Below are 27,986 nucleotides of genomic sequence, written 5' to 3' on the forward strand. Positions count from 1 at the left end.
TTATTGCTGTCACAAGCAATGTAAACATCCCTTGTGACAGTAATATGTGGTGACAGGTACTCTTTATGGAGGGATGGGGGGTCTAAAAGACCCCCCATCCCTCCTTTACACTTCAAAGTATTCAGATCGCCGAAAATGGCGATTCTGAATACTGTGTACTTTTTAAATTCGGCGCCATTGGCAGCCGAGTAAACGGGAAGTGACGTCATGACGTCGCTTCCGCGTTTACAGCAAGAAGGCTGGAACGAAGCCGCTCGCAGCTTCGTTCCAGTCCGCCCCCAGCCGCCGAAGGCAGCGGAACGGACACCGGGCCTCCCGATCGCACGGGAGGCCCGGTAACAGCGACGGGAGGCGGCGGGAGGGGGGGGATGTCCCCTCTCGCTCCTCCGGTATAACAACCGAGCGGCTTTTAGCCGCATCGGTTGTTATACTCGGGTAGCCGATCGCCCGCTGAAAACAACGGTACCGGGATGATGCCTGCAGCTGCGGGCATCATCCCGGTATAACCCCGGAAAGCCGAGTACGCATATATGCGTTCGGTCGGCGGGAAGGGGTAATATGAATTTGTTTGCCATTATTGGTACCTTTTTAGTGCAAGAAAAGCTCAAGAAAATCTCTTGTGTCATGTCCTCAGTCTCTGACCATCTCTTGTGTCATGTCCTCAGTCTCTGACCATCTCTTGTGTCATGTCCTCAGTCTCTGACCATCTCTTGTGTCATGTCCTCAGTCTCTGACCATCTCTTGTGTCATGTCCTCAGTCTCTAACCATCTCTTGTATCATGTCCTCAGTCTCTAACCATCTCTTGTATCATGTCCTCAGTCTCTAACCATCTCTTGCATCATGTCCTCAGTCTCTAACCATCTCTTGCATCATGTCCTCAGTCTCTAACCATCTCTTGCATCATGTCCTCAGTCTCTAACCATCTCTTGCATCATGTCCTCAGTCTCTAACCATCTCTTGTATCATGTCCTCAGTCTCTAACCATCTCTTGTATCATGTCCTCAGTCTCTAACCATCTCTTGTATCATGTCTGCAATCTCTTACTTAAATTCAAACACACTGCTAATAGTATTAGCAAAATTTCCATTTGGTGCACACAAGAGATCAATGCAGCCTTACCAGTGCCTGTCATATACAGCCTTGCCAGTGCCCGCATCAGAGCGGTGATCCCTAACTCTGTCACAGAGTTGGATTTGAATTTCCTGGCCGCAGTAACAATGGCCCGCCTCCTGTGATACGTCACACTGATTCAATGTCCCGGCATTGGATCAGTGTGCTGTCTATCACAAGAGGCGGGCCATTGTTACTGTGGACGTCTGGACAATTCCACTCCGTGACATAGGGAGATCGCCACTCTGCGAGAGGAGGAGGGAGGGGAGGATGGATGACACCCCCGCAATGTGTGGCACCCGGGGCGGACCCCTCCCCTTTTTGGTGCCATTATCGGCACCTTTTCTTTTGGCTGCATGCCAAAAACACAGTTTTCAGCCGATATGTTTAGACGGCCGAAATTTCGGTGCACCACTAGTTTTGGGGTGTAAATTTAAGTATGCCTATGCTGTGTGTGAGAAATAACTTAAAATTAAAGTTAAAATTTACATTTTTTTTTTTTGTATTCTTTATTTTCCAACAAAATATGGCAAAAAATTACAACTTCAAAAAACTTACCATGCCCCGTAGACTGTCTATTTTCTAAAAATTGGCTCATTTGGGGAGTCTTTGTATTTTCCTGGCATTTTAGGGCCTCGGGAAATGAGATAGTCAGTCAGTAGAGTAGGGTTCGTAAATTGTCCCATATAGTAAGTTACAAGGATGACTGCTATAAATGACAGTGACAGGCTTCATCACATATGTCATTTTTGATTTTGCCTTTACTGGGTGCCACAAAATTTGCTCCTGGGACTCCATATAGTGTGAATGCTTTTGGTTTATTCTGTATTTTTTATTTATTTTTTGAAAATTCTTTTTATTTATTCTGTAGTTTTAATGGCATTAACTGGCACGTGATTGCAATGTTTTATATAGAAATAAATGACATGTTTTGTTGACTTTTATTTTCTTCTCTTTGTTTTATATGGGATAAGATTTTCCATATTTCTATGCCAACATAATATGCAGTATAAGCACCATATATCCTATTGTCCACCCTTCCTGTTACACAAGAACACACAACACACACACACACTAGGTCCACTTTGATCAGAAGCCAGTTAATCTACAAATATGTTTTTGGGGAACAGAAGTGCTCAGAGGAAACCAGCAAATAGACCTCTTGCTGGGGAGTGAAACAAGGAACTCAGTGCTATTCTGCAGCTGTGCAAACCCCAAAGCCGTCATGTTGCTTTACTTATCTAAAATGATCGTTTAATCCTATCTCCAATTGTCCTAAAATTAGACTGTTTTAATAATGATATTCAAGAACAAAGGAGAACCAAAGTCCATGATTTCAGTTTGCTTTATATATGTGTTTAGTATATATATATATATATATATATATATATATATATATATATATATATATATATATATATATATATATATATATATATATATATATATATATATATATATAAATATCTATCTATCGTGTGTATATATATATATATATATATATATATATATATTCCTTTTTTTTTTTTCTTCCTGTTAAAAAAAAAAAAAAAATCCTTTAAATTTGTATGGGTTTGTGTTTCCTTGTGGCTTTATTTCTCAATAGGTGTAGACAAGCATCTGCTGGCTGAAGTGTGGTGGTGTCATAGAGACCCCTGTATTCTCATATGTGTGTCTTTTGTTTGCCTATCATTCTTGGATTACTTTTTCATGAAAACAGAAGGCATGCCTGTGTGTCAGGCACCCTCATTTAGTGGGCAGATACCATTTTTTCCTTTGGACCATCTGTCACAGAGGTACTGCTCTATTTAGTAACTTGACTGACCCTTGCCTGCTATTGAAATTGCTTTAATTCTTATTGACAACCCCATACATATGAACACACAGAGCTCTCTGAATGTACACAGCTGATCAGCAGGTCCCAGCCATAAATCCTTGGAATGTAGGCACCCAAAAACCGGGAGGTAGGCATCGATGTACGGGTACGTCACTTTGGCTGCTTGTCTGCAAAACATTGCAGGTGGGCAGGCGGGGATTGGTAAATTGGAACCTGGGGTAAAATGAAAATTACTTCTATGATGTAGTCTGTCGGTAGCATTAAAGCCCTATTCTGTGCAAAATATAAACCCTCTACCCTACCCCCTTCTAATCCAGTCTGCAAGTGTGTTTTTTTTTTTTTGTCTTACCTGGTGAAGTTACTAAACCCACAACAGTTAAATCAGTCTGTATATGCAGTAAAGCATGCTTGTTATACTCCCTGTGGATCCTAAGGGGTTAATCCTCCTCCTCCCATTGTGTAAAAAGGCTGTAAAAAGGCTGTTTGATCCCGTCTTCTCTGATTTCCCCCTCCCCCTCTTCCACGGTCCCCAATCCATCCCCTGATAGTACAGAGCCTTGGGGGCACTCGCCACATGCTCACTTTGGTGTGTATTGCTAGATGGTGTGTTTTTTTTTGTTTTGTTTTTTTTTCCTTTTGGAAGAGTGCATGTGATCAGCACAGGGCCAATCAGCACTGTCCAGACGGAGGGTCAGGGGCCATACAGCCTCATAGGACAGTCAGAGAAGAATGAAAACTCCCTGATAGGAGTCTCAAGACAGCTCTATATTGCTGATGAGAAAAGGTATTTAGCAGTTTTTATATTTACTAAAATAATTGCATTTCCATGTTCTGTGTACTGTGGGAGACCAGATACAGTATAGTGAATGCAGTGTCCTGGGTTTACTAACACTTTAACTTAGAGATGGACTTTAATCCAGCAGTGTTTGTTTCCTCCAGTACCCCTGTGACTGTCCTTCTACAGTATTTGGAGTTGGTGGTCTTCCTATTACCTACTGTATTTTACTACCACAACGTATGGCATATATCAGCAGCAGGGAAGGGTTTTACACAGGCAGTTATAACCACCTTTCAGTCAAATTGACCATAAATGGCCAAAAATTGTCATTAGTATGGTTAGTAGAAGAGCTATTTTTTACTTTATAAGTACAGTAAAACCTTGGATTGAGAGTAACTTGGTCTGAGAGTGCTTTGCAAGACGAGCAAAAGTTTTTTGTATAAATTTTGACTTTGATATACAAGCAATGTATTGATATACAAGTAGCGTCAGGCCACAACTGAGTATAAAAGAGAAAAGAGGCGCCTTTAAGTGTAGCAATATGGTTACATTTAATGAAGGTACAACATTTAGCAACTCATATGGTAGATAATTAAAACAGGCACATCTAAGTATGCAGGCATTTGGGGTAAAGCTGTCCACATAGACCATCCTCCGTACCGCCATCGACATCATCCCTTCCACTCTGTGCTCCATGAGCGTTTTAAGCCTCGTTTTCAGATCGCTCTACTGCAGGGTAGTCTTCTCGGTCACGATTGCAGACTGACAGCGATGAGAGCCGGTGGTGCGGTGGATGGTCTATGTGGACAGCTTTACCCTGGATGCCTGCATACTTAGATGTGCCTCTTTTAACCTCTTAAGGACCGCCCAGCGCAGATATACTGTGGCAGGGTTGCCCGTCTGGGGCACGCACCGCGATGTCCGCCGGAAACCACCGATTGCTTTAAGGAGAGGCAGAACGCTGTCTGTCGATCTCTGTTCCCCCCCCCCCCAAGCACCCCTCACAGTTAGAAAGCACCCCCTAGGGACACACTTAACCCTTTGATCGCCCCCCAACCCATTCCCTGCCAGTGTCATTAGTACAGTGACAGTGCACTTTTTTAGCACTGGTCATTGAATTGTGTCGCTGGTTCCCAAAAACTGTCAGTTAGGTGTCAGTTTTGTCTACCGCAATGTTGCAGTCCTGCTAAAAATCGCTGATCGCTGCCATAACTAGTAAAAGAAAAGAAATAAAAATTCTATAAATATATCCCATAGTTTGTAGACGCCATAACTTTTGTGCATACCAATCAATATACACTTATTGGAATTTGTTTACCAAAAACATATAGCAGAATACACATTGGCCTAAATTGGTGAATAAATTAGATTTAAAAAAAAAAAAATATTGGGTATGTTTTATAGCAGCTGTCACTAAATGGCAGCCCGTGGTCCGAACACGGACCGAGCGACACTCCTGTCCGGACCATAAGGCTTCCAGTGTACAGCGCCACATCCCACTCCTGTACTCAGCAGTCATTGGTTGCTGGGACCTCGGGTGTCCCTGCAACCAATGATGTTGTGTGTGCGCCCTGCCCCCTGCTGTTTACTATCTCGCGGCTCCCGACTGGGCCATGACATAAGACATGACGTTGCGTGCACACCCCCTGCTGTTTGTTATCTCGCGGCTCCTGGCTCTCACTCGGCCAGCTGTCAGGTATGATGTGTATGCGCACCCCGCCCCCTTCAGCAAGACTCCCGGCGTAGCTCTCGCCCCCTGCAGCTTGTTACCTCTGTTGGCTCCCGATATCTGCCTGCCTCAAGGTATGTGGGGTGTTTACAGGGGCACACTGATTGGCACATTTAATGTAAGTTTCACTCTGATGGGCACAACAAAATGTGTCCATCAGAGTCCCCCTTAACATAAAATAAGGGGAATTCTGATGGGCACCGTTTATGTTCAGATTCACTCTGATGGACATATTTTATGTTAAGGGGCATACTGATGTACATATTTTATGTTAGTGGGCACACTGATGGGCACATTTTATCTTAAGGGGCACGCTGATCATCTTCGTGCCCCTTAACATAAAATGTGCCCATCAGAGTGATCCTTAACATAAAATAAGGAGCATGCTGATGGGCATATTTAATGTTAAGGGGCACATTGATGGGCACAACAAAATGTGCCTATTAGCATGCCCCTTAACGTAAATGTACCCATCAGAGTGCCTTTTAACATAAAATAAAGGGCATGCCGATGGGCACATTTTATGTTAAGGTGGCACACTGATGGACACATTATTATGTTAAGGGGGCACTCTGATGGGACCACCTGATATAAGTTGGCACTGTGATGGGGACACCTAATGTAAAGGAGCACTCTGATGGGCACAGCTGATGTAAAGGGGCACTCTGATGATGGCACCTAATGTAAGGGGGCACTCTGATAGGACAAATGATGTAAGGGGGCCTTCTGATGAAGAAACCTGATGTAAGAGGGCACTCTGACAGGAATATCTGATGTAAGGGGGCACTCTGATGGGGACACCTGTAATAAGAGGATACTATTGACGGTGGCGACTGATTTATGGGGGTAGTTTGATGGGGGCACCCAATATAATGAATTACTCTGGTAGGGGCACCTGATGTAAGGGGGAACACCATTTGGGACATTTACAGAGTATTTCCAGAGTGTGTGAAGGAATCCGTAAGAAAAGCACCAGAGAGCGCGGCTTATACCAAAAAAAGAAAGTAGACACGTACAATCTTTCATGGCACAGACTTGTGATTCGGACCTCGGCTGAAATTTTTTTTTTTTTTTTTTTTTTAGTTACCGGACTTCCTTGAATTTTAATTCACTACCCCTGTTTTATAGCATAAAGTAAAAAATATTGTGTTTTTTATTTCAAAATTGTCAGTCTTTATTTGTTTGTTTATAGCACAAAAAAAAACAGAGGTGATCAAATACCACTAAAAGAAAGCTCTGTTTGTGGGAAAAAAAGGACATCAACTTTTTGTGGGTACAGTTGCACAACCGCGCAATTGTCAGTTAAAATAACACAGTGCCATATCGCAAAAAATAGCCTGGTCATGATGGGATAAACCTTCTGGGGCTGAAGTGTTTATTCATCTACCATGTGAGTTGCTAAATGTTGTACCTTCATTAAATGTAACCATATTGCTACACTTAGAGGCGCCTCTCTTCTCTTTTATACACTGTAACTCCTGTTGGATTTTGCTTCTAATCCCCTTGTGGAGGCTTCCATTTATGGTTACACAACCTATCACATTGCTATAATCTTTATATATGGAATCTAAACTGAAGGATTTATGAATAAATGGTTGTGGAACGAATCATCTGAGTTTCCATGATTTCTTATGGAGAAATTCGCTTTGATATACGAGTGCTTTGGATTACAAACATGTTTCCCAAAGGAAAAATGCTCACAATCCAAGATTTTACTGTACTTCTATAAGTGTTGCCTTTCAGCTTTAGACAAAATTATTCCCTACGCACCTTTTGTTTTGTTCTGTAAAAGGTTTCCTTCCGTAATAATGTGTAGAGTGCCCTGACCTATCGCACCCAATCAGATTTTCCCTTTATTGAATTCAAAGGAACTTTAGAGTATGTGAGTGTTTGCTATGAGTTGCTGCACTTTCAGGCCCAGCTCTGGTGCTCATCCCCCCAACCTCTCACTGTAGTGGTGGAAAAGAAGCACAGTGGGGCAGTTCTGGATCAAAGGTAAGTACTACAGCAATAGCTGCTCTTTTTTATTTATTTATTTATTTATTTATTTATTTATTTTTAAGGCTAATTAGAGTAACTGCCATCTGCACCACTGTAATAAAATAGCTTGTATATCTTTAACTAGTCCTTTTTAATTTTTGGAGCTTTTTAGATATAGAAAAGTATTTTGCAGTTATTATTTTTTATAGTTATTAGTTATTTATTTTTCATGGAAATTCACAAATGTGACATAATGGCTGTCTCTGCAGATAAGTTATGTGAAGTTTCCTGAAATGACTGTAACTGTGTTTTGTTTTCAAGCTTCTGTTGCTGACGAAGAAAAAGGTATAATTCCACGTGCCATCCAGGAGCTCTTCCAGATGATCTCTGAAAACCACAACACCGACTTTAACGTTACAGTGTCTTATATAGAAGTTTACAAGGAAGATCTGCGGGATCTTCTGGAACTTGAAACAAATGTAAAAGATATTCACATTAGGGAAGATGAGAAGGGAAACACAGGTACTTATTTTAATAAACCAAAGTCGGATTCATGTTTAATATATATTTGTTGTTTTACCAGTGGCCTTATTAACTTGCATATTACAAATTCTAACTATTGTGCTTCCTTTGAAAAGGTATAGTGCCAGATAAAATATTTTGGTACACCACATGTAGCAAATGAAAAACGCTCTTATTTTAAGCCTGGCGCGCACTTGAAATAGTTTTTTCTCGTTCAAACCAGCAGATTTAACAAAACAAACTGATGAGCTCACTGTACTAACTATCCGATGTTAGTACCGCAATCTCCCCGCTAAGCTATTGTGTTCTGACTGGGGGACTCCCCCCCGCCAGAACACACCGCTCAGTGCTCACATCCTATGTTGCATGTGGAGGATGCCGAATATGGACCCCCTGGCCTCCAGGTTTAGCAACAAACTGGACAGATTTGTATCCAGGTACAGGTATCCTTTATCAGAAGCAGGTAATGCAGTGGTGACTCCTTGCGATCAGTACACTCTGATCAATACTTTTAATTTTTTTTAAATACTTCCAACCTATTTTTTCAGGATTAGGATAGAGGGAATTCTGATGATCCTCTTTACCAAGGACTGGCCCAGGTGGGTGTGGTATACTGTCCTGGTAAGACTTCTGGTAGATGCTCGCTGGGCTCTGTCAGTTCTTCAGGATCTTCTGTCTTTAGAATCATTTTGCAATCCTACATGGTTGTTAAAGAGGAAGTAAACCCTGATGGGTTTCACTTCTTTATTTCCCTGCAAAGGTGGGCTTCTATGCACCGCATAGTAGCCCATTATGTGTCACTTACCTGAAAACGAAGCCTGCGATGTCACCGCTGTCCCCACTAGCAGCGAGCGTCCATCTTCACCCCTCTTCCTTCCGGGGCCGCGAACTCCGGCTCTGTGACTGGCCGGAGCCACGTGACGTCCTGCACGGGAGCCGCCAGTCGCAGCTTGACCCCCCTTTAGAAACGGCTCGATCTGCCCTTTCCAAAGTGCGCATGCGCCGTAGACATTGGCCCACGGCTTTATTGTAAATATCTCCTAAACCGTGGAGGTTTAGGAGATATTTCCAGCACCTACAGGTAAACCCTAATATAGGCTTACCTGTAGGTAAAAGTGGTTGTAGAGGGTGTACAACCACTTTAAAGCCTTTGTTTTTGTGTCAGGGCCACGTTTGAATTTGTTTCCTATGTCGCTAACAGTTAAAAAAGCTACTTCTCATAAGGTTTATGTTGGATATGAAAAGCATGCTTCACTTGGTGTGGGTCTCAGGGCTTCCATTTTAGAAGTTTCTCTGTGGGACAAAGCTTCTCCTTCATGCAGCTGAGTGTAGACCAATGTTTGGTTCTCAGCACTTTCAAGGGCCAGGTTTCTGTCCAGTATATCCTGTTTTTGAGACCACTGGTATTTCACTGCTTGAGTTTAATCTTCCTACAGAGAGTCTCCCATGGGGCTTCCACTGTTCGTTCCTCTATGACTGTGTGGGATATAAATCTGGTGATCTTGCCTTGCCAGTAACACCTTCTTGGCATGCATAGATACAAGGTGGTGTGGAGGCCCAGGACTTCCCTTTTTGCCTAAGGTAGTTTTTGCCTTTCACCACATTGTTCTCCTGTGTCTCTGTCTGACTGCAGTTGATCAGAAGGAAATATCCTTCCATTGTCTGGATATAGTTTGAGCTGTGATAGGTTATGAGCATCTATCTCTCAGCCACTGCTGATTGATTCCTTTTGTATTCTGGAGGGACCCCTGTGAGTACTTGGCTTCTCTCACCATCATCTTCATGTGACTCAGGCAGTTCATCATCCAAATGGTTGCAGGAAAGAAAATTGCATGATTCCCTGATCAATACTGACAGCGCTGACAGGAATCCCTCCTGCAATTGTCTGCTCCCGGCGAGTAATTATTTACAAGGATTATTGCTAGTGACTATAGCAGCCGCTAGCAATAATTGCAAGTAAATCTGGCAGGCGGTTGTACCCAAGTTGATCGATCAACTTGGTACAGTCAGCCTGCCACACACCATTCGAATCTCAGCCGGTTCCCCATGAACCGACCGGGATTCGAGCAGTCTATGGCCGGCCTTAGGGTTAAGCCAGATTATTGCTAAGCAAATAATGAATGAAGTTTAAAATAAAACCCAGGTTCAAGCAAAACAAAGTTTTTCTGTACAAGAGTAAACCATGAAAAAGGAGCAGTGCAGCACTATCAAGCTTGTGCCGCAGAAATGACAAATATTGAGCTAACTCACAATTTGACAATGTAAGAAATTGTAGAAAATAAGGTAGAATGACATTCAGTGAGGATCTAAAGTCTATATACAGCGGATAAAATAGATGCGAGTCCTGCAGCTGGATGTTTCTGGGGGTTGAGGTAGTTGGCCAACTCCTCAGCATTTTATTGTAATCAGGGCTGCTATTAGAAATCGCAGGGCCCTGTACAGCCTAAATACTGTAGACCAGGGGTAGGCAACCTCGGCACTCTAGCTGTGGTTAAACTACAAATCCCATCATGCCTCTGCCTCTTGGAGTAATGCCTGTGATTGTCAGGGTCTTGCAATGGCTCATGGGACTTGTAGTTTCACCACAGCTGGAGGGCCGAGGTTGCCTACCCCTGCTCTAAACTGAGACCCTCCTAGATACGAATCCATAAGGCTATGAGAAAATGTATAAATAACCTGTGACATAATCTCCAACATATATTAATTGAACATCACTCTGAGGGTGGGCGCCAATGGTATAGAAGCAATCAAACAAAACTGAGTAATAAAAACCAATTTGTTGACTCAACCACTCTCAATGAGTGATAATCAGTAAATCAGTGCTACAACTCCCTGAGCTTTATCAAACCAAACAATCATTTTATTAACAAATATTAGAATGTTACACTTCATTTAAAAAGGTACCCAAAACACATAAATCCACATACACTTAAAAACGCACACATCCACCTCACTCACATAATATAAGAAAAATATCACCATACATGTATTTCGACAAAGGTATCCCTCCAGGAATCATTGGGTAGTGGTTCATGTCATGGATAATAGTCCTTACGTTGGTACATGTACATCACAAGGAACCTTATTTCTTTACCATAGCAATTTTTTTAGAACAAATTTGGTAATTGTGTAGATATATGAAGAGGAAGCATGGAAATCACTAGGAAAGTTCCTAGTATAGAGAAATGCAATGAAGGTCTCAGGTATAGGCTGAGAATGATTGTTTATGGGTGAGCATGGTATAATGGTCCAGAGGAGGATATAAACATTAGAAGCTTGAGATAACATCAGATAAGGTTATATAAGCAAAGTCCATTTCATCTATGACTGCAAGCATCTTATGAGCCTCCCTCGCACTCCAGCAATAGATCAGACCAAAAAGGGCATTCCCTGTGTCCATGAACCATAGAAATAGTCAATCCATGTCTTCCAAACAGATAAAGACAGCACAGTTCCATATAATTCACATGGCCAAATAAAAATATTGCCGTCAGTTTCCCATGGGGTGTATAGGCATTGATACTTATCAGTTCCTGATGCTTGTAAGGGTTCCAATATCAAGTTGTTTTGCAGGGAGAGCCTCCAATTCCTGGATGGGTGAACATTGGGTCACTGTGAGGAGGTATTCAGTGGGTGCATGCCTGGCTGGTTTCGCCAAATACAGGCCAGCTGCTTCAGAGGCAGATTGGAGGATGGGCTGGCCACCATGTGCAACTATGACTTTTAAAATGTCCGCTGGGTCATGCACGCCCGCCACGTTGAACGTGCCAATGTGCATGCTCCATCATGCCTACCTGACAGGGGCCCCCCTCCTCCAAAAATATAAAATGCAACGCCCGTGATGCTATGCTTTATATTATACCCCCGTTGCAAAGACCTATTCAAGTGAATAGAGACACGGCGGAAATATCTGCACTCCCTCAGTGAGCGTTCGGTACCGATCGCTTACTGTGTTCATTTAGGGTGGCGTGTTTATTCAGGATAGTGAACCCCCCTGCTCATCATCCTGAAATAACCCACCTGTGTGCCCTCAGCAGCTCCCAGCGTAAGCGGGGAGAAAATGGCAACACTGCGGGGGGAGGGGCACACAGGGGTCTCAGACAGCAGGGGGAAGGGGGCCCCAATACTAGAACCAATCCTCCTGCAGTACAGCCAGAGGAAGAAAAGGAAAAGTAGAAGTTGACAGCACTACACAAGAGTCACAAGTGTCAGCAATAAGGCAGTACTGCTCTTCCCCCCTTTTGAACTTATGAGGCCTGGGCCCAGTACAGGAGGGCTGGTTGTACTGCCTTATCAGCAGCTCCGATTGATTGTAATACTTAAATTTAGTATGCATGTAATGGCTTTTATTCAGTAAAACTAAAAGTTTATGCTCAACGGACAATTACTGTACACATCATCTTTTGCTTTTACTTTTTTCTGGTCTAAACTGCTAAAACTGACCTATAGTTCTGTAGCATATTTATTGTACAATATTGTTCTTTTTACCTGGTTTATTAAAAAAACCTGCTCTAGTCCTAATATTGATTTGTCACATGTATATGCATGCATATATCTAGTCTTCTCATCTGATTAACATTATTTTATTTTGGACTTTCAAGTTATCATTGGTGCCAAGGAAAGCCAAGTAGAAAGTGCCGATGAAGTTATGAGTCTTCTAGAATCTGGAAGTGCAGCACGGCACACTAGTACCACGCAAATGAATGAACACTCCAGTCGTTCTCATGCAATCTTTACAATTACCATATGTCAGCAAAGAGACAAAAACAGCAGTGTTGCTGAAAGTACTACTGCAAGGTCAGTTCAGATGATCACATCAAAATTTCATTTTGTGGACTTGGCAGGCTCAGAAAGAGTGACAAAAACTGGAAACACAGGAGAGCGATTTAAAGAGTCAATCCAGATAAACAGCGGTTTGCTTGCCCTGGGTAATGTAATAAGTGCATTAGCTGATCCCAGGAGAAAAAGTGCACATGTGCCTTACAGAGACGCTAAGATTACTCGCATTCTTAAAGACTCCTTAGGTGGAAATGCCAAAACGGTCATGATTACATGCATTAGTCCTTCTACATCAGACTTTGATGAGTCTTTAAATTCTCTTAAGTATGCCAATCGAGCTAGAAATATAAAAAACAAGCCAATAGTAAATTATAACCCAGACTGGGACAGAATGGATGAAATGCAACTGGAAATTAAAGCACTTAGGGAAGCTTTACAGAACCAGCAGAGCACCAGGGTAAGTCGACTAAGCCAACTGTCTCAAGACTGGGGCCAAGAAAAGAGCAAGATTCGAGCTCTAGAAGAGCAACTTGCACAATTTCAACTGGAGTGTTACAACCACAGACTCTGTACAGAGGAAGCCTTATCTTTATTCCATGAATTTAAGGTCATATCTGGCCTTACGAAATCCCAAAAGAATCGACTTGAGAGCTGGCTAGTTTTGGCAGAGGAGCTAAGAAGTGAGACCGCCTCTATTCCTGGAACTGATGATGCAATCACCAGTAGCAGAGGGGAACCACATCATATCACCATACTACAACTTAAAAGGGAGCTAAAGAAATGCCAGGTATATAGCGCTTTTTTTTTTTTTATAGATTTGAAACACAAATATAAAAATACACTGACATTTTTGGCAGCATTTTCCAAATAAAGTGCCTTGAAAAAGTATTCATACCCCTTGAAATTGTCCACATTTTTTTCATGTTACAACCAAAAACGTAAATATATTTTATTGGGATTTTATTTGATAGACTAACACAAAGTGGCACATAATTGTGAAGTGGAAGGAAAATGATAAATTGTTTTCAAATCTTTTTACAAATAAATATGTGAAAAGTGCGTGCATTTGTATTCAGCCCCCTTTATTCTGATCCCTCTAACTAAAATCTAGTGGAACCAATTGCCTTGTCACCTAATTGTCACCTAATTAGTAAATAGAGTCCACCTGTGTGTAATTTAATCTCAGTATAAATACCACTGTTCTGTGAATCCTTCAGAGGTTTGTTAGAGAACCTTAGTGAACAAACAGCACCACAAAGGCCAAGGAACACACCAGACAGGTCAGGGATAATGTTGTGGAGAAGTTTAAAGCAGGGTTAGGTTATAAAAAAAAAATATCCCAAGATTTGACAATTTCACTGAGCACTGTGCAATCCATCATCGGAAAATGGAAAGAGTATGGCACAACTAAGATTAAGAGCATTAATCAGAGAAGCAGCCAAGAGGCTCATGGTAACTGGAGGAGCTGCAGAAGATCCACAGCTCAGGTAGGAGAGTCTGTCCACAGGACAACTATTAGTCGTGCACTTTACAAATCTGGCCTTTATGGAAGAGTGGCAAGAAGAAAGCCATTGTTGAAGGAAGCCCATAAGAAGTCCTGTTTGCAGTTTAAGAAAAGTCATATGGGGGACACAGCAAACATGTGGAAGAAGGTGCTCTGGTCAGATGAGACCAAAATTGAACTTTTTGGCCCAAAAGCAAAACGTTATGTGTGGCAGAAAACTACAACTGCACATCACCCTGAACACACCATCGCCACCGTGAAACATGGTGGTGGCAACAGCATCATGTTGTGGAGATGCTTTTCTTCAGCAGGAACAGGGAAACTGGTCAGAGTTGATGGGAAGATGGATGTGGCCAAATACAGGGCAATCTTAGAAGAAAACCTGTTAGAGTCTGCAAAAGACTTGAGACTGGGGCGGAGGTTCACCTTCCAGCAGGACAACAACCCTAAACATACAGCCAGAGCTACAATGGAATGGTTTAGATCAAAGCATATTCATGTGTTAGAATGGCCCAGACAAAGTCCAGACCTAAATCCAATTGAGAATCTGTGGCAAGACTTGAAAATTGCTGTTCACAGACTCTCTCTATCCAATCTGACAGAGCTTGAGCTGTTTTGCAAAAAAGAATTGGGCAAAAATGTCACTCTCTAGATATGCAAAGCTGATAGAGAAATCCCCAAAAAGACTTGCAGCTGTAATTGCAGTGAAAGGTGGTTCTACAAAGTATTGACTTGGGGGGCTGAATACAAATGCACGCCACGCTTTTCACATATTTATTTGTAAGAAATGTTGAAAAACATTTATTATTTTCCTTCCACATTGCAATTATGTGCCACTTTGTGTTGGTCTATCACATAAAATCCCAATAAAATACATTTACATTTTTGGTTGTAACATGAAAAAAGTGTTTTTGCACAGTCTTGGCTCTTGCAGGGTCAGTGGTATTTTTTTTTAAAAAAAGATGTGTTAAAAACTGTTTGCCTGATATGAGTCTCAATGAGCGGTTACTGCAATTTGATTTGAAAAAAAAATCCAATGATTCGCTACCTCAACGTGGCAAACATACAAATTATGGGGCTTCCACACTGCAAGGGCAGGGGATGTCTCCACTGATTCCCCGCTGAACAGGCCGCTGTTCTCTATGGGGCGGTCGGATGGAAACGGACCGCCTGTCCGTTTCCATCCGTTTGTCATCCGATCTGCCAGACGGATGGGGAATAGATCCCCATCTGTCTGTTTTTAACAGATCAGATCGGATGCCGGCAGGTGACAGCGGACACATGTATGCTGACATCCGCCGCCCCATAGAGAAGAATGGGTGGTCTGATCGGGTCTGCCTAAAAAACGGACATGTGGACCCGATTGGTCCGCTAGTGTGAAAGGGGCATAAGGAGAAATACCTACCTTTATTTCGCACTCCAGCAGCCTACTTAAAACTGAGTCGTTGGAGCCTCCTCTTTAAGCCACATAGCTGCAGACACATGCTTGTCCTCTCCACTTACAGTGCATGGTGAATAGCTCTGCATTGTACTTGATGACATCAAGGGGCCCCCCATAGGCCAGAGCTTCAGGAAGAGGAGGATGGCACTGGAGCAGGGGTTAGGATAAGTAATACCTCTTCTCGTTCTATCCCCTAGATGTAATGAGCATTTAAACCTTGCAGTTGGGGGGGGGGGGGCATTTCAGGGGTAGATTTTAACTAATTCCCAGAGTTGGGCTTTAAAAGTGTGCATTGCATATAACATTTGCCCTTTTATGAATAGGGCAGTTTACAGTAAGTTAATTTTCCATGTTGAAGAATGATGGTAAAGTGTTTTTTCATGTGACAAATATGGCAAGGAATGTGCTTTATAAAAAGTTTAAAAAATGTAATTTTAGACATTTTTGCATTAAAAAAAATTCTCTATCCAGACCTGGCTTTTTGCCTTTTTTATTGTGCATCCATATCTCCCCTGGAGCTGCCTGTGTTATGATATAATATCATACTGTACTGTTATGTATACTTAATTCTCTAGCACTTTGTGAGCAATGACAGATGTTTCTATCCACTCAAGTATAATCTTAAGAAAGCCTTATTATGATCTGAATTAGATGTTTCTAAGCAACTACTTAGTCTTTTGTTCTGTTTCTGAAGATGCATTGTCCGTGGTAAATACTAGGCCATCCCTGCAGTTAGGTAGTTTCTAGTTATATGGGGTACCCAGCTGAATTTTTGCTACATTGTGGCTAGAGCAAACCATGCAGGTATCTCAAATTCATACTAGGTACTTGGAGACGCATAAATATCCTCTGTTTATGGCAAAATGGTATTACAAAGGCATTACATTACATTGCAAAGTATCCATAATTTGACACACTAAAACAGTTGAGCTTGGATAAGTATGTACTAAAAATACACTAAACAGTTTTTTCTTTAAGATAAAAGTATGGGGACGCAGTTTTATTTTTATTAATGTGATTGAAAGTGTTGACTGCTTTTCTTTGGTGTTTGAAGGATGCTCTCGCAGCAGATGAAGAAGTATTTGCTAAAAAGGAGCAGGAGCTGAAGGAGTTTCAGGACAAAGTTGAAGCCTTACAGAAAGACACTCAAGATTATCAGCAATCTTTAGAGGAGACTGAGCGCAGCAAGAATCTACAGGTATAGCTTCTGTGTTTTTAGAATCATCTGTAGTTGCAGCTATAGCTAATACAGACTTTAAAGCGGAGTTCCACCCAAATAATAGTCAGCAGCTACAAAAAGTGTAGCTGCTGACTTTTATTAATCAGACTCTCACCTGTCCCACAGTCCAGCGATGTGGGTGTATGCTCCTCTCCCCCTCTCTGCGGCGCTGGCATTGTCACTGTGGGCACACACTGCGCATGCGCGAGATATATATATATATATATATATATATATATATATATATATATATATATATATATATATATATATATATATATATATATATATATATATATAAACTTTTTGTTTTGAATAGAGTGGGGGAGGGATTAGAACCCCTGTCAAGTTTTTCAGCTGTCTGGGACTCTATTAGGGAGATTTCCTCTTACTCTGTCAAAGTCAACCCTTTCCCCAGACAGGCAGTGATGAAAACTCTCCAACACAGATGGAATATATATATATATATATATATATATATATATTGGATATAAAAAGTCCTACACACCCCTGTTAAAATTTCAGTTTTCTGTGATGCAAAAAAAAAGACAAAGATAAATCATTTCAAAACTTTTTCCACCTTTTTAATGTGACCTGTAAACTGCAACTCAGTAACTCAGTTGAACAACATGATATAGATAGATGTCTTGAAATGAAGAGTGTCCAAAGACTATTTTAAATGTAAGAGAACCAATCCACAGCCACTAAGCATATTCACACTCCCATAATCTGTGTATAAGATATTAAAAATAAACAAATGCAGCGCTATGTGATATATCACTCACTTAGGTGAAAAAATATATATAATTGCTGTGGGCAATGCGCGAGTTAATGTTGGAGAAACTTGAATTCCCAAACAAAGAATATAAAAAAAAAAAAAATATATATATATATATATATATATATATATATATATATATATATATATATATATATATATATATATATATATATATATATATATATATATATATATATATATATATATATATATATATATAATTCTTTCACTGTGGTCTTGCTGATATTTCTTTCACTGTGCACTTGCTTGAGAACAAGTATTTCATTTATATATTTTTTTCACCATTTATATTCTTTGTTTGGGAATTCAGGTTTCTCCAACATTCACTCTCACATTGCCCACGGCTAAATAATTTTTTTTTCTCACTGTGGACTTGCCGAAATTAAGAATTTTTTTTTTTATATTTTGATGTTTACTTCAATTGTTTTTATATTTTTAAGTTGAACAACAAACTGAAATCTTTTAGGTGGAGGGAAGTAAAACTAAAATAATATGGTTGCATAAGTGTGCACACCCTTAAACTAATACTTTGTTGAAGCACCTTTTGATTTTATTACAGCACTCAGTCTTTTTGAGTATGAGTCTATCAGCATGGCACATCTTGACTTGACAATATTTGCCCACTCTTTGCAAAAACACTCCAAATCTGTCAGATTAAGAGGGCATCTCCTGTGCACAGCCCTCTTCAGATCACCCCACAGATTTTTCAATCTGATTCAGGTCTGGGCTCTGGCTGAGCCATTCTAAAACTTTAATCTCCTTCTGGTGAAGCCATTCCCTTGTTGATTTGGATGTATGTTTTGGGTCATTGTCATGCTGAAATATGAAGTTCCTCTTCATGTTCAGCTTTGTAGCAGAAGCCTGAAGGTTTTGTGTCAATATTGACTGGTATTTAGAACTGTTCCTAATTCCCTCTACCTTCACTAAGGCCCCTGTTCCAGCTGAAGAAAAAACATCCCAAAGCATGATTCTGCCACCACCATGCTTCACTGTGGGTATGGTGTTCTTTTGGTGATGTGCAGTGTTGTTTTTGCGCTAAACATATCTTTTGGGATTGTGGCCAAAAAAGTTCAACCTTGGTTTCATCAGACCATAACACATTTTCCCACATGCTTTTGGGAGACTTCAGATGTGTTTTTGAAAAATTTAGCCGGGCTTGGATGTTTTTCTTCGTAAAGAAAAGGCTTCCATCTTGCCATTCTACCCCATAGCCCAGACATATGAAGAATATGGGAGATTGTTGTCACATGTACCAGACAGCCAGTACTTGCCAGATATTCCTGCAGCTCCTTTAATGTTGCTATAGGCCTCTTGGCAGCCTCTCCGACCAGTTTTCTTCTCGTCTTTTGATAAATTTTGTTTCTCATGATCTGAGAGTCCTTCAGGTGCCCTTTGGCAAACTCCAGGTGGGCTGTCATGTGCCTTTTACTAAGCAGTGGCTTCTGTCTGGCCACTCTACCATACAGGCCTGATTGGTGGAGTGCTGCAGAGATGGTTGTTCTTCTGGAAGGTTCTCCACAGAGGAATGCTGGAGCTCTGTCCGAATGACCATCGGGTTCTTGGTCACCTCCCTGACTAAGGCCCTGGTGATTCCAAACTACTTCCATTTACTGGTGATGGAGGCTACTGTGCCCAGGTTGGACACCCCTGGTGTACAGTAATTTTATCACTTATAAATATTGCTTTCTACGCCATACGTTGTAGAATATGTGATTCTTATTTGTGAAACAAGTAAGAGCCATAATAGTCATTTTAATTGTTTTTTTGTTTTTTTAGTAAATTATAGTGTTTTGATTAAAATTTTATGTTGATTACACTAGACAGAGAAACTTGTGGAGCAACAACTTCTTATTGATGAACTGAGGAATAAAGTGGAATTGCTGCAGAATGAATCTTCACAAGATTCTGTGAGAGAGCAAGAATATATAACCAAGAGACCTTATAGTGTACCATTGAGTCACCAATCTGAAATGATAGCTGCAAGCTTCAGACAGTCTACTCACCTATCAGAACCAAGGAAGGTAAGATGCTTCCATGTTAGTGTCACTTAGCCAAGTTATTTAAAGTGTAACTAAAGGCATTTTTATTTCCATTTGGATAAAATAAGGGAGGGTTATACCAGTCAGTTTTTTTTTTTTGTTTTTCCCATCTGTGTTCCTTTGGGGAAATATCCTATCACTTCATGTCCCGTATCAAAAACAAGAAGTGAGAGGAAATCCTTCAAAAGTAAAGGGAATCCTGGTGTGTCCCCAGAACTTGTGTGCCCATTGGAAGGTTCCCCCTCTTAGTGTTCTAATGTCAACTCAAAATTTGGGATTTTCTTTTATTTTACTTACAGTGATAATGGGAAATAGGACAGATAGACAGGGTGAATCTCCTTAATGGGGGCACAGACGGCAATAAAAAGCTGACGGGTTCTAATGCCTCTCCACTCTATCCAAAACTAAAAAAAATGTTGCCTTTAGTTACACTTTAATGGTTGTGTGTGTATTTAGTTTTGTATTTTGATTGAAAAAATAATAAAAGACAAAGCCTAGCTTTGTCTTACTGAGAGTTTAGTAGCAATACTTATATAAACCTCATTCCTTTCAGTGGAAAACGATCAAATGTTTCTGTTGTGTAGAGGTGTCTATGAAAGCATACCCAAGGAGTGTGTTCCTTACATCCCAAAGACACATAATATACTGCTCTGTTATGACAGAAAGCAACATTTATTTCCCATTTAGTACAACACATATCAGGGGCCTGAACCAGCATAACAGTAGGAGCTGTTCCACTCATAACCCATTCAAAAAATGTTTCCAAATGCTCAACTGTAATAATATATGTAGTATATATAAAAAAAATAAATATATATATATATATATATCTATATATATATATATATCTATATATATATAGATATATATATAGATATATATATCTATATATATATATATCTATCTCTATCTCTACTTTAACATTATTATTATTATTATTATTATCATTATTATACAGTGCCAACAGTTTTGCTTATATTATAGTAACAATTGCAACATTGTATCAGAGAAAGGGTTATGGAACATGTCTGAAAATATAAAGTTGCACAATAATGTAAAGAAGTGCCTCATTTCTTTTACAGTTTAAACCACTGGGGCATGCAAATAACCAATAAGAGGGCTGCATACAATTTAGCATCAGTGTCAGTGTGTTTTAGGTAGGATAAAACAAAATGTGCACTATTGTTTCTGGGCTGTACTACAGGTACATACAGTGGATATAAAAAGTCTACACACCCCTGTTAAAATGTCAGGTTTCTGTGATGTAAAAAAATTAGACAAAGATAAATCATTTCAAAGTGCGCATGCTGTGACTGAGCTGCACACACTGCCAGCAAGAACCCAGCTAAAAATAGCACAGGAGAATCGGGAAATCACCCAAGACGGGCCACGGATCACCCGGAGACTGCCATGGGACGCCGGAACTCGGTACAACTGCAAAAATGGCCATACAAACAAAACAACCGGCAGAATCAGACACAGTCCCCTTCCTCTGGGAAGATGCCTTCTCCCAAGATGGCTCAGGGTAAGCAGGACATACGAGGCGGTAGGGATACTACTCGTGATTATCTTGTTTCTTTCCCTCTAGGTTCATGAATGGAGTCACTCTTGAATGGGACATGTTGAGTCTGCAGTTGGAGGGGATTACCTTCCTGCTTGGACTGACTTTTTTTGTTTTTAAGTTCTACCGCATCGTCTTATTGAAATTACAATTAAGTGCCTTGCTATTCATCAGTTGCTGCCCTATTGTTTCTAAGTTGACCGGGTTGTGTTGATAATGACATAGCAGGGTGACCCGATGGTCCGCCACTATTACCCCTGACGATATGGGAGAGTGGTGGCGGCCAGGGCATTTATGGTGTGGAGCTATCTGCATAAATGGTTACCAATTTTCTTATCTAACCTCCTGTTTATTTCTGAACACGGTTTTGAGTCGGATCGGACACGCAAGCCACTTCATTGACCTTGCTCCCTTCTCCTGATGGGAGCAACCTCATGTTTGCTTCCCCAGGATCATGACCTGGGGAGGTCTTTGTCACCCTGTAGTTTTAATTGAATGGTTAAAATGTAACTTACAGTGCAAGGCACTAAGCCCTGCAATGCTCTCCTAATAGTTATTAATTTTGCTGCTTTCTTCTTCTTTTCTTGGGCTCTGACCTCCTGCTCCAGTCCTGCCACATCCTCACGGACCCCTGGGCTGCTCATGTCCTCCTGTCCTTGGAGCCTGGAGGCTCTGCATCTGTGTCAAGGTGAGTGTGCTCTGCCAAACCATGATGTCGGCTGATTACCTAACTAAGTACTTGATTATTACACATAATGTGCAGGGCTTTAATTCCCCCTACTAAAAGAGCGAAGGCTTTCCTCTATTACCACAAACAAAAGGCAGAAATACTCATGTTACAAGAGACCCACTTCTCCAAAACCTCAACCCCAAGATATCTTAGCGCCCGATACCCCCAGTTTTACACTTCCTCAGGCCCTGATAAAAAACAAGGGGTAGCCATTTGTTTTTCACGAAAGGTACACTTTACCCCTATCACCATATTAAAGGATAAAAAGGGTAGGTACACAGTGACAGTGGGCCATATTAACGACCTATTAATCTCCCTTATTTCGTACTATACTCCCAATTCAGGCCAGCTGGAATCTTTTCATGACATGCTGGCAGTGCTGCTTCCAAAATTGCAGGGACAGGTGATTCTAGGTGGGGACAGTAATCTGCCTTTGACCAAATGTTAGATAAGTCATCACCTAATAAATCCATATTCAAACATGTACCCAGAAGCAGCAGTAACTTGACACAGTTGCTACATAGTAATGACCTAATTGACGCATGGCGGGAGGACAATCCCTCCACCAGAGATTACACCTACTACTCGCACGTCCATGGTACATATTCCCGAATAGATCATATATTTATAGGGTCCCCATTACTACCCTATGTGACCTCTAGGGCTGAAACGATTAATCGATATTATCGATAATAATCGATAATGAAAATCGTTGTCAACGATTTTCATTATCGATTAGTTGGTCCGCACCTTCCTTCTGTCTGTCCGTCCGTTTTAAATCCTCCCTCCCTGTGTCCTCGGCGCCGCCATTTGTGACCAGGCACGTCTGCGCCGCCGCACGTCCACGGCGCGCCTCTCCTCCTCCTTGCTGACGTCACCCCCCCCTGATCTTCTCAGCCCCGCCCGCTGCCTCGAGGGAACAGAGAAAAAATCCTCCCTCCTGTGTCCTCGGCGCCGCCGTTTGTGACCAGGCACGTCCGCGGCGCACCTCTCCCCCTCCTCCTCTTTGCAGACGTCATCCCCACTGATCTCAGCCCTGCCCGCTGCCTCGAGGGAACAGAGAGGCGAGGGCAAGAAGCGAGGAGAGCCGAGCTGCTCATTCATAGTGAAAGGTAGCAGCTAATAACACAGTAAAAACAGCACATTTTTATGACCGGGCACCATCCTAACAGTATTACTGGGGAGGGAGGGGGGGGGGATGCCCCATCATTGGTGTTCCTGGGAGGGAGGGGAATAGACATGGTGCCCCATTGGTGTTCCTGGGGGGGGGGGAATAGTGCCCCATTGGTGTTCCTGGGAGGGGGGGGGGAATAGTGCCCCATTGGTGTTCCTGGGGGGGGGGGAATAGTGCCCCATTGGTGTTCCTGGGAGGGGGGGGGAATAGTGCCCCATTGGTGTTCCTGGGGGGGGGGGAATAGTGCTCCATTGGTGTTCCTGGGAGGGGGGGGGATAATTCCCCATCATTGGTGTTCCGGGGGGTGGCTGCCTGGAGTAGTAGTTCCCCATCATTGGTTTTCCTGGGTGGGAGGAGAATAGACATAGTGCCCCATTGGTGTTCCTGGGAGGGGGGGGTAGTACCCCATTGGTGTTCCTGGGAGGGGGGGGGAATAGTGCCCCATTGGTGTTCCTGGGAGGGGTGGGGGGATAGTGCCCCATCATTGGTGTTCCTGGGAGGAATAGTGCCCCGTCATTGGTGACCCCGGGAGGAATAGCGCCCCGTCATTGGTGACCCCGGGAGGAATAGCGCCCCGTCATTGGTGACCCCGGGAGGAATAGCGCCCCGTCATTGGTGACCCCGGGAGGAATAGCACCCCGTCATTGGCGACCCCGGGAGGAATAGCACCCCGTCATTGGTGTCCCCGGGAGGAATAGCGCCCCGTCATTGGTGTCCCTGGGAGGAATAGCGCCCCGTCATTGGTGTCCCCGGGAGGAATAGAAAAAAATGGCACATTACGATTTTTTTTTATGATTTTATCCGATTAATCGATTAATCGAAAAAATAATCGGCCGATTAATCGATTATGAAAATAATCGTTAGTTGCAGCCCTAGTGACCTCAGTTAGAATCCTTGCCACTCCGTGGTCGGATCACTCCCGGTTAGGTTATCCCTTTTGGATCTGTGGAAGAAGCCATGTCCCTCCCCCGTGGCGTCTAAATGCAAGGGTATTAAATGAACCGGGAGTGCTAACGGAGATAGAAGCGGCGATACGCTCTTTTTTTTTTTTTTTTTTTTTTTTTTTTCCCGGGTGAATTTGCCCTCGTCCACGTCCCCAGTTATAAATTGGGCAGCCCACAAGGCCACTATTCGTGGTAAGTTACTACAATTGATGAAATATAATAAACTTTGCGCCTGATAAGCAAATTTGATAGTGTATTTAAATGTGAATATAATTAAATAAAATAATATCAGCTGCTATCCCCACTAAAGTGATGAGGTGCTTTAGATCCAGTGAATTAAAAACAAAAGGGAGCGCTCAATACAGTAGTAACATCAATAGATTCATAAATGTGTAGATTAATATATAAAAAAATATGTATAATAATTAATTAGTAATATATAATCAACCAGTAGGTTCAATAAAGTGGATAACATCCAATTGCAGTATTGAAATGCATTAATTATTTAGACGTGTAAAACAAACGTACGCACATGATACCATGTGCAAAAGGTGTATAAATAAATACAGTCCTTGTGCAACAGAGCAGCAGCAACTAATATCCATGCAGTGATTAGACTTGATCAAAATTCCTTAGGAAAACGCTTTCACCATTTGAATCACCCAAAAAGTGCTCTGATAAATTAGCTGCTTACCAGAAAGCAATGACCACTTTAACTAAGAAGTAGGTCAAACAACGCTTGTAGCAGAACCTGTCTGCTGGCAATGGTTAATCCTATATGGTCCATATCCGGTCCTTTTGGTTTGAATGCTGAGCAAGGTGGAACGCACGCCAGCACGGGTGAGATCCGCAAGGAGACATCTGACCATTAGATACCAGATACGCTCACAGCCTCTGTGTCGGGCAAAGGTACTACAAATGTAAGCAAGCCATTTGGCTTTTTAATTATTTATTCTTAATAAAACTGGATTATACAATGGCCGCTTTCCATATTATTTTTTCACATGTACATCCTTAATCCTTGAGGGGAGGAAGTCATCTTGCAGGTCCAGGATTAACCATTGCCAGCAGACAGGTTCTGCTACAAGCGTTGTTTGATCTACTTTTTAGTTAAAGTGGTCATTGCTTTCTGGTAAGCAGCTAATTTATCTGAGCACTTTTTGGGTGATTCAAATGGTGAAAGCGTTTTTCTAAGGAATTTTGAACAAGTCTAATCACTGCATGGATATTAGTTGCTGCTGCTCTGTTGCACAAGGACTATATTTATTTATACACCTTTTGCACATGGTATCATGTGCGTATGTTTTTTTTACACGTGTCTAAATAATTAATGCACTTTACTACTGCAATTGGTTGTTATCCACTTTATTGAACTTACTGGTTGATTATATATTACTAATTAGTTATTATACATGTTTTTTTATATATTAATCTACACATTTATGAATCTATTGATGTTATTATTACTGTATTGAGCGCCCAAGTTACTATTAGCGGCCAGACTCAAACGATCCCGGGACAGTATGATTACACAACAAGAGACGTAATTGAATGACTTGCTATCTGAACAACGGATGTCACCACAGATAGATAGTAGGCATAAAATTGATATGGCCAGCCTGGCATTAAACTTGAGTCTTACCACTCGGGCAGAAAAGCGCATACGGTGGTCACGACACAGATACTACACAATGGTGATAAACCCACCACACCATTAGCCCGAAAATTAGTTCCCCGCTCCTACACGTCAGCATTGCCTAAACTTAGATTGAATAATGGGCAGTCGAGCCAAAACCCAGAACTCATTTTAAAAGAATTTACCAAATTTTACTCCAAATTATACAGTGAAAGTGGGACAGGGTAAAATAGAGGATTTCTTTAGTAATATTTCCTTGCCCAAGCTGACGTGAGAACGGACAAGGAATTCTCAGAAATAGAAATAGTACAGGCTATAAAGAGTTTGAACCCCTCAAAAGCCCCGGGTCCGGGTGGGTTCTCAGGACAATATTACTGAAAATTTCAAGAGGTTCAATGTCTCTGTATATTTTTTAATGTAGTCAGACAGAGCACAGATCTTCCAGCACAGGAAAACACAGCGTATATACACCTAATGCCTAAACCGGGAAAGGATCACAGGCTATGCATGAATTATCGTCCAATCTCGTTGATAAATACAGATTTAAAATTATGACAAAAATCCTGGCAGTTAGACTGAACTAATTTCTTGCACAATACATCCACCCAGACCAGGCAGGATTTGTTCCGGGTCGCCAAACGACAGACCAAACTAGAAGAATCAATGACATAATTTCGGAAATTCACTCTGACTGGGATGGGAAAGGACCAAGACGGGGAATGTTGCTATCCCTAGACATACACAAAGCATTCGATTCCTTGTCTTGGGATTACCTCTTTTTTGTCCTGGCCCAGTTGGGCTTTGGGTCGAACTTCATGTCCACACTCCGGGTCCTATACAGCTCCCCAACAGCAGCTTTAATGATAAAGGGCTACTTCTTGAGTCCCATTGCTATCCAAAGGGGGACTCATCAAGGATGTCCACTGTCCCCGCTACTCTTTGTCCTGGCCTTGGAGCCGCTCGCAATAAAAATTCGTACCTCTATTGATTTTCGAGGAATAGAATACGATACTAGTGAACATAAATGCGTCCTTTTTGCGGACAACATTTTGATGCTGGTTTCATCCCCTATTACCACTCTCCCCAACTTATATGCCATACTCAAACCATTCTTCATAATCTCAGGTCTCAAAATAAACCATTATAAGTCACAGGCTATGAAGATCTCATTAGAGGAAAGCACGCTCTCCGCTCTTAAACATTCCTATAACTTTATATGGCAAGCAGAGGCCCTCTCATATTTGGGCATTAATCTCACTCCGTCCTGGCGCACATTATACTCACAAAACTATCCTGCACTATTCAAAGGGGCCGACTTTACCCGCCGTTGTGGTTTGGCAGACTACATTCAGTAAAGATGAATGTACTTCCGAAAGTACTATATCTCTTCCGCACGTTACCAGTGTCACTGGTCTGAATTGATGGTATTTTAGACGAGACTTATATCCTTTATCTGGGAAGATAAGAGGCCTAGGGTGAATAAGCATACATTATTTACCCCAAAAAGAAAAGGTGGGTTGGGGGTTCCAGACTTGCAAAAATATTATTATGCAGCACAGTTTGCCCAAATAACCAGATTTCACAGTACGCAGCCCCACCGAATCTGGATGCAGATGGAGGCCAATGCCTGTAGATGAAATTGATTTTTCTCTATTCTTTGGCTCTCGCCCAAGAAAAGACCCCCCCACAATTTTATACCCGGCTCTCTCCACCTCTTTGAATATTTTGGACAGATTAACAGAATCTCATAAATTTAAATCTAAGCATACCCCACTGGCTCCTATTCTTGAAAACAGGAACTGCACTCCAGGCCTCACCCCCAGAACATTTCAATGGTGGAACAACAAAGGTCTATTACATATAGCAGACTTATGATCATAAGGGCATACTGACAAGATGAGTTCTGTTCGAGAAATACCAAATGCCGACTTCAGAGTTCTTCCGATTCACACAGATAATACACTTCTTAAATACCATATCACGGAATTCTGATATAACTACTTTGTCCCCTATGGAATATTTGTGTCAGAAGTTTGATAAAATCAAGGCACATATCTCTGAACTTTATACTGTTTTGACGAACTCCTCTGTAAAGCAATGGTATATGGGAAAATGGGAAGCGGACCTCCAGGAAGGTATTGAGCTGGATTAATGGCATAAAACATCCCAGGGGGCCTCGAAGTCCATCATTAACACATCA

General features: G+C 41.7%; 1 protein-coding gene across 1 annotated transcript in view; it reads left to right on the plus strand.

The window, feature by feature from the left end:
- Nucleotides 1-27,986, plus strand: part of KIF27 (kinesin family member 27) — a 156,464-nt gene that overhangs the window by 21,912 nt on the left and 106,566 nt on the right. The window contains exons 3-6 of the mRNA XM_073633656.1: nucleotides 7,757-7,957; nucleotides 12,559-13,523; nucleotides 16,736-16,879; nucleotides 19,523-19,723. Of these exons, the coding sequence (XP_073489757.1) occupies nucleotides 7,757-7,957; nucleotides 12,559-13,523; nucleotides 16,736-16,879; nucleotides 19,523-19,723 (1,511 nt within the window). The remainder of the gene's footprint in view (nucleotides 1-7,756; nucleotides 7,958-12,558; nucleotides 13,524-16,735; nucleotides 16,880-19,522; nucleotides 19,724-27,986) is intronic.

The sequence above is a fragment of the Aquarana catesbeiana genome, linkage group LG01 (assembly GCF_042186555.1).
Source record: "Aquarana catesbeiana isolate 2022-GZ linkage group LG01, ASM4218655v1, whole genome shotgun sequence".
NCBI classification, from domain to species: domain Eukaryota; kingdom Metazoa; phylum Chordata; class Amphibia; order Anura; family Ranidae; genus Aquarana; species Aquarana catesbeiana.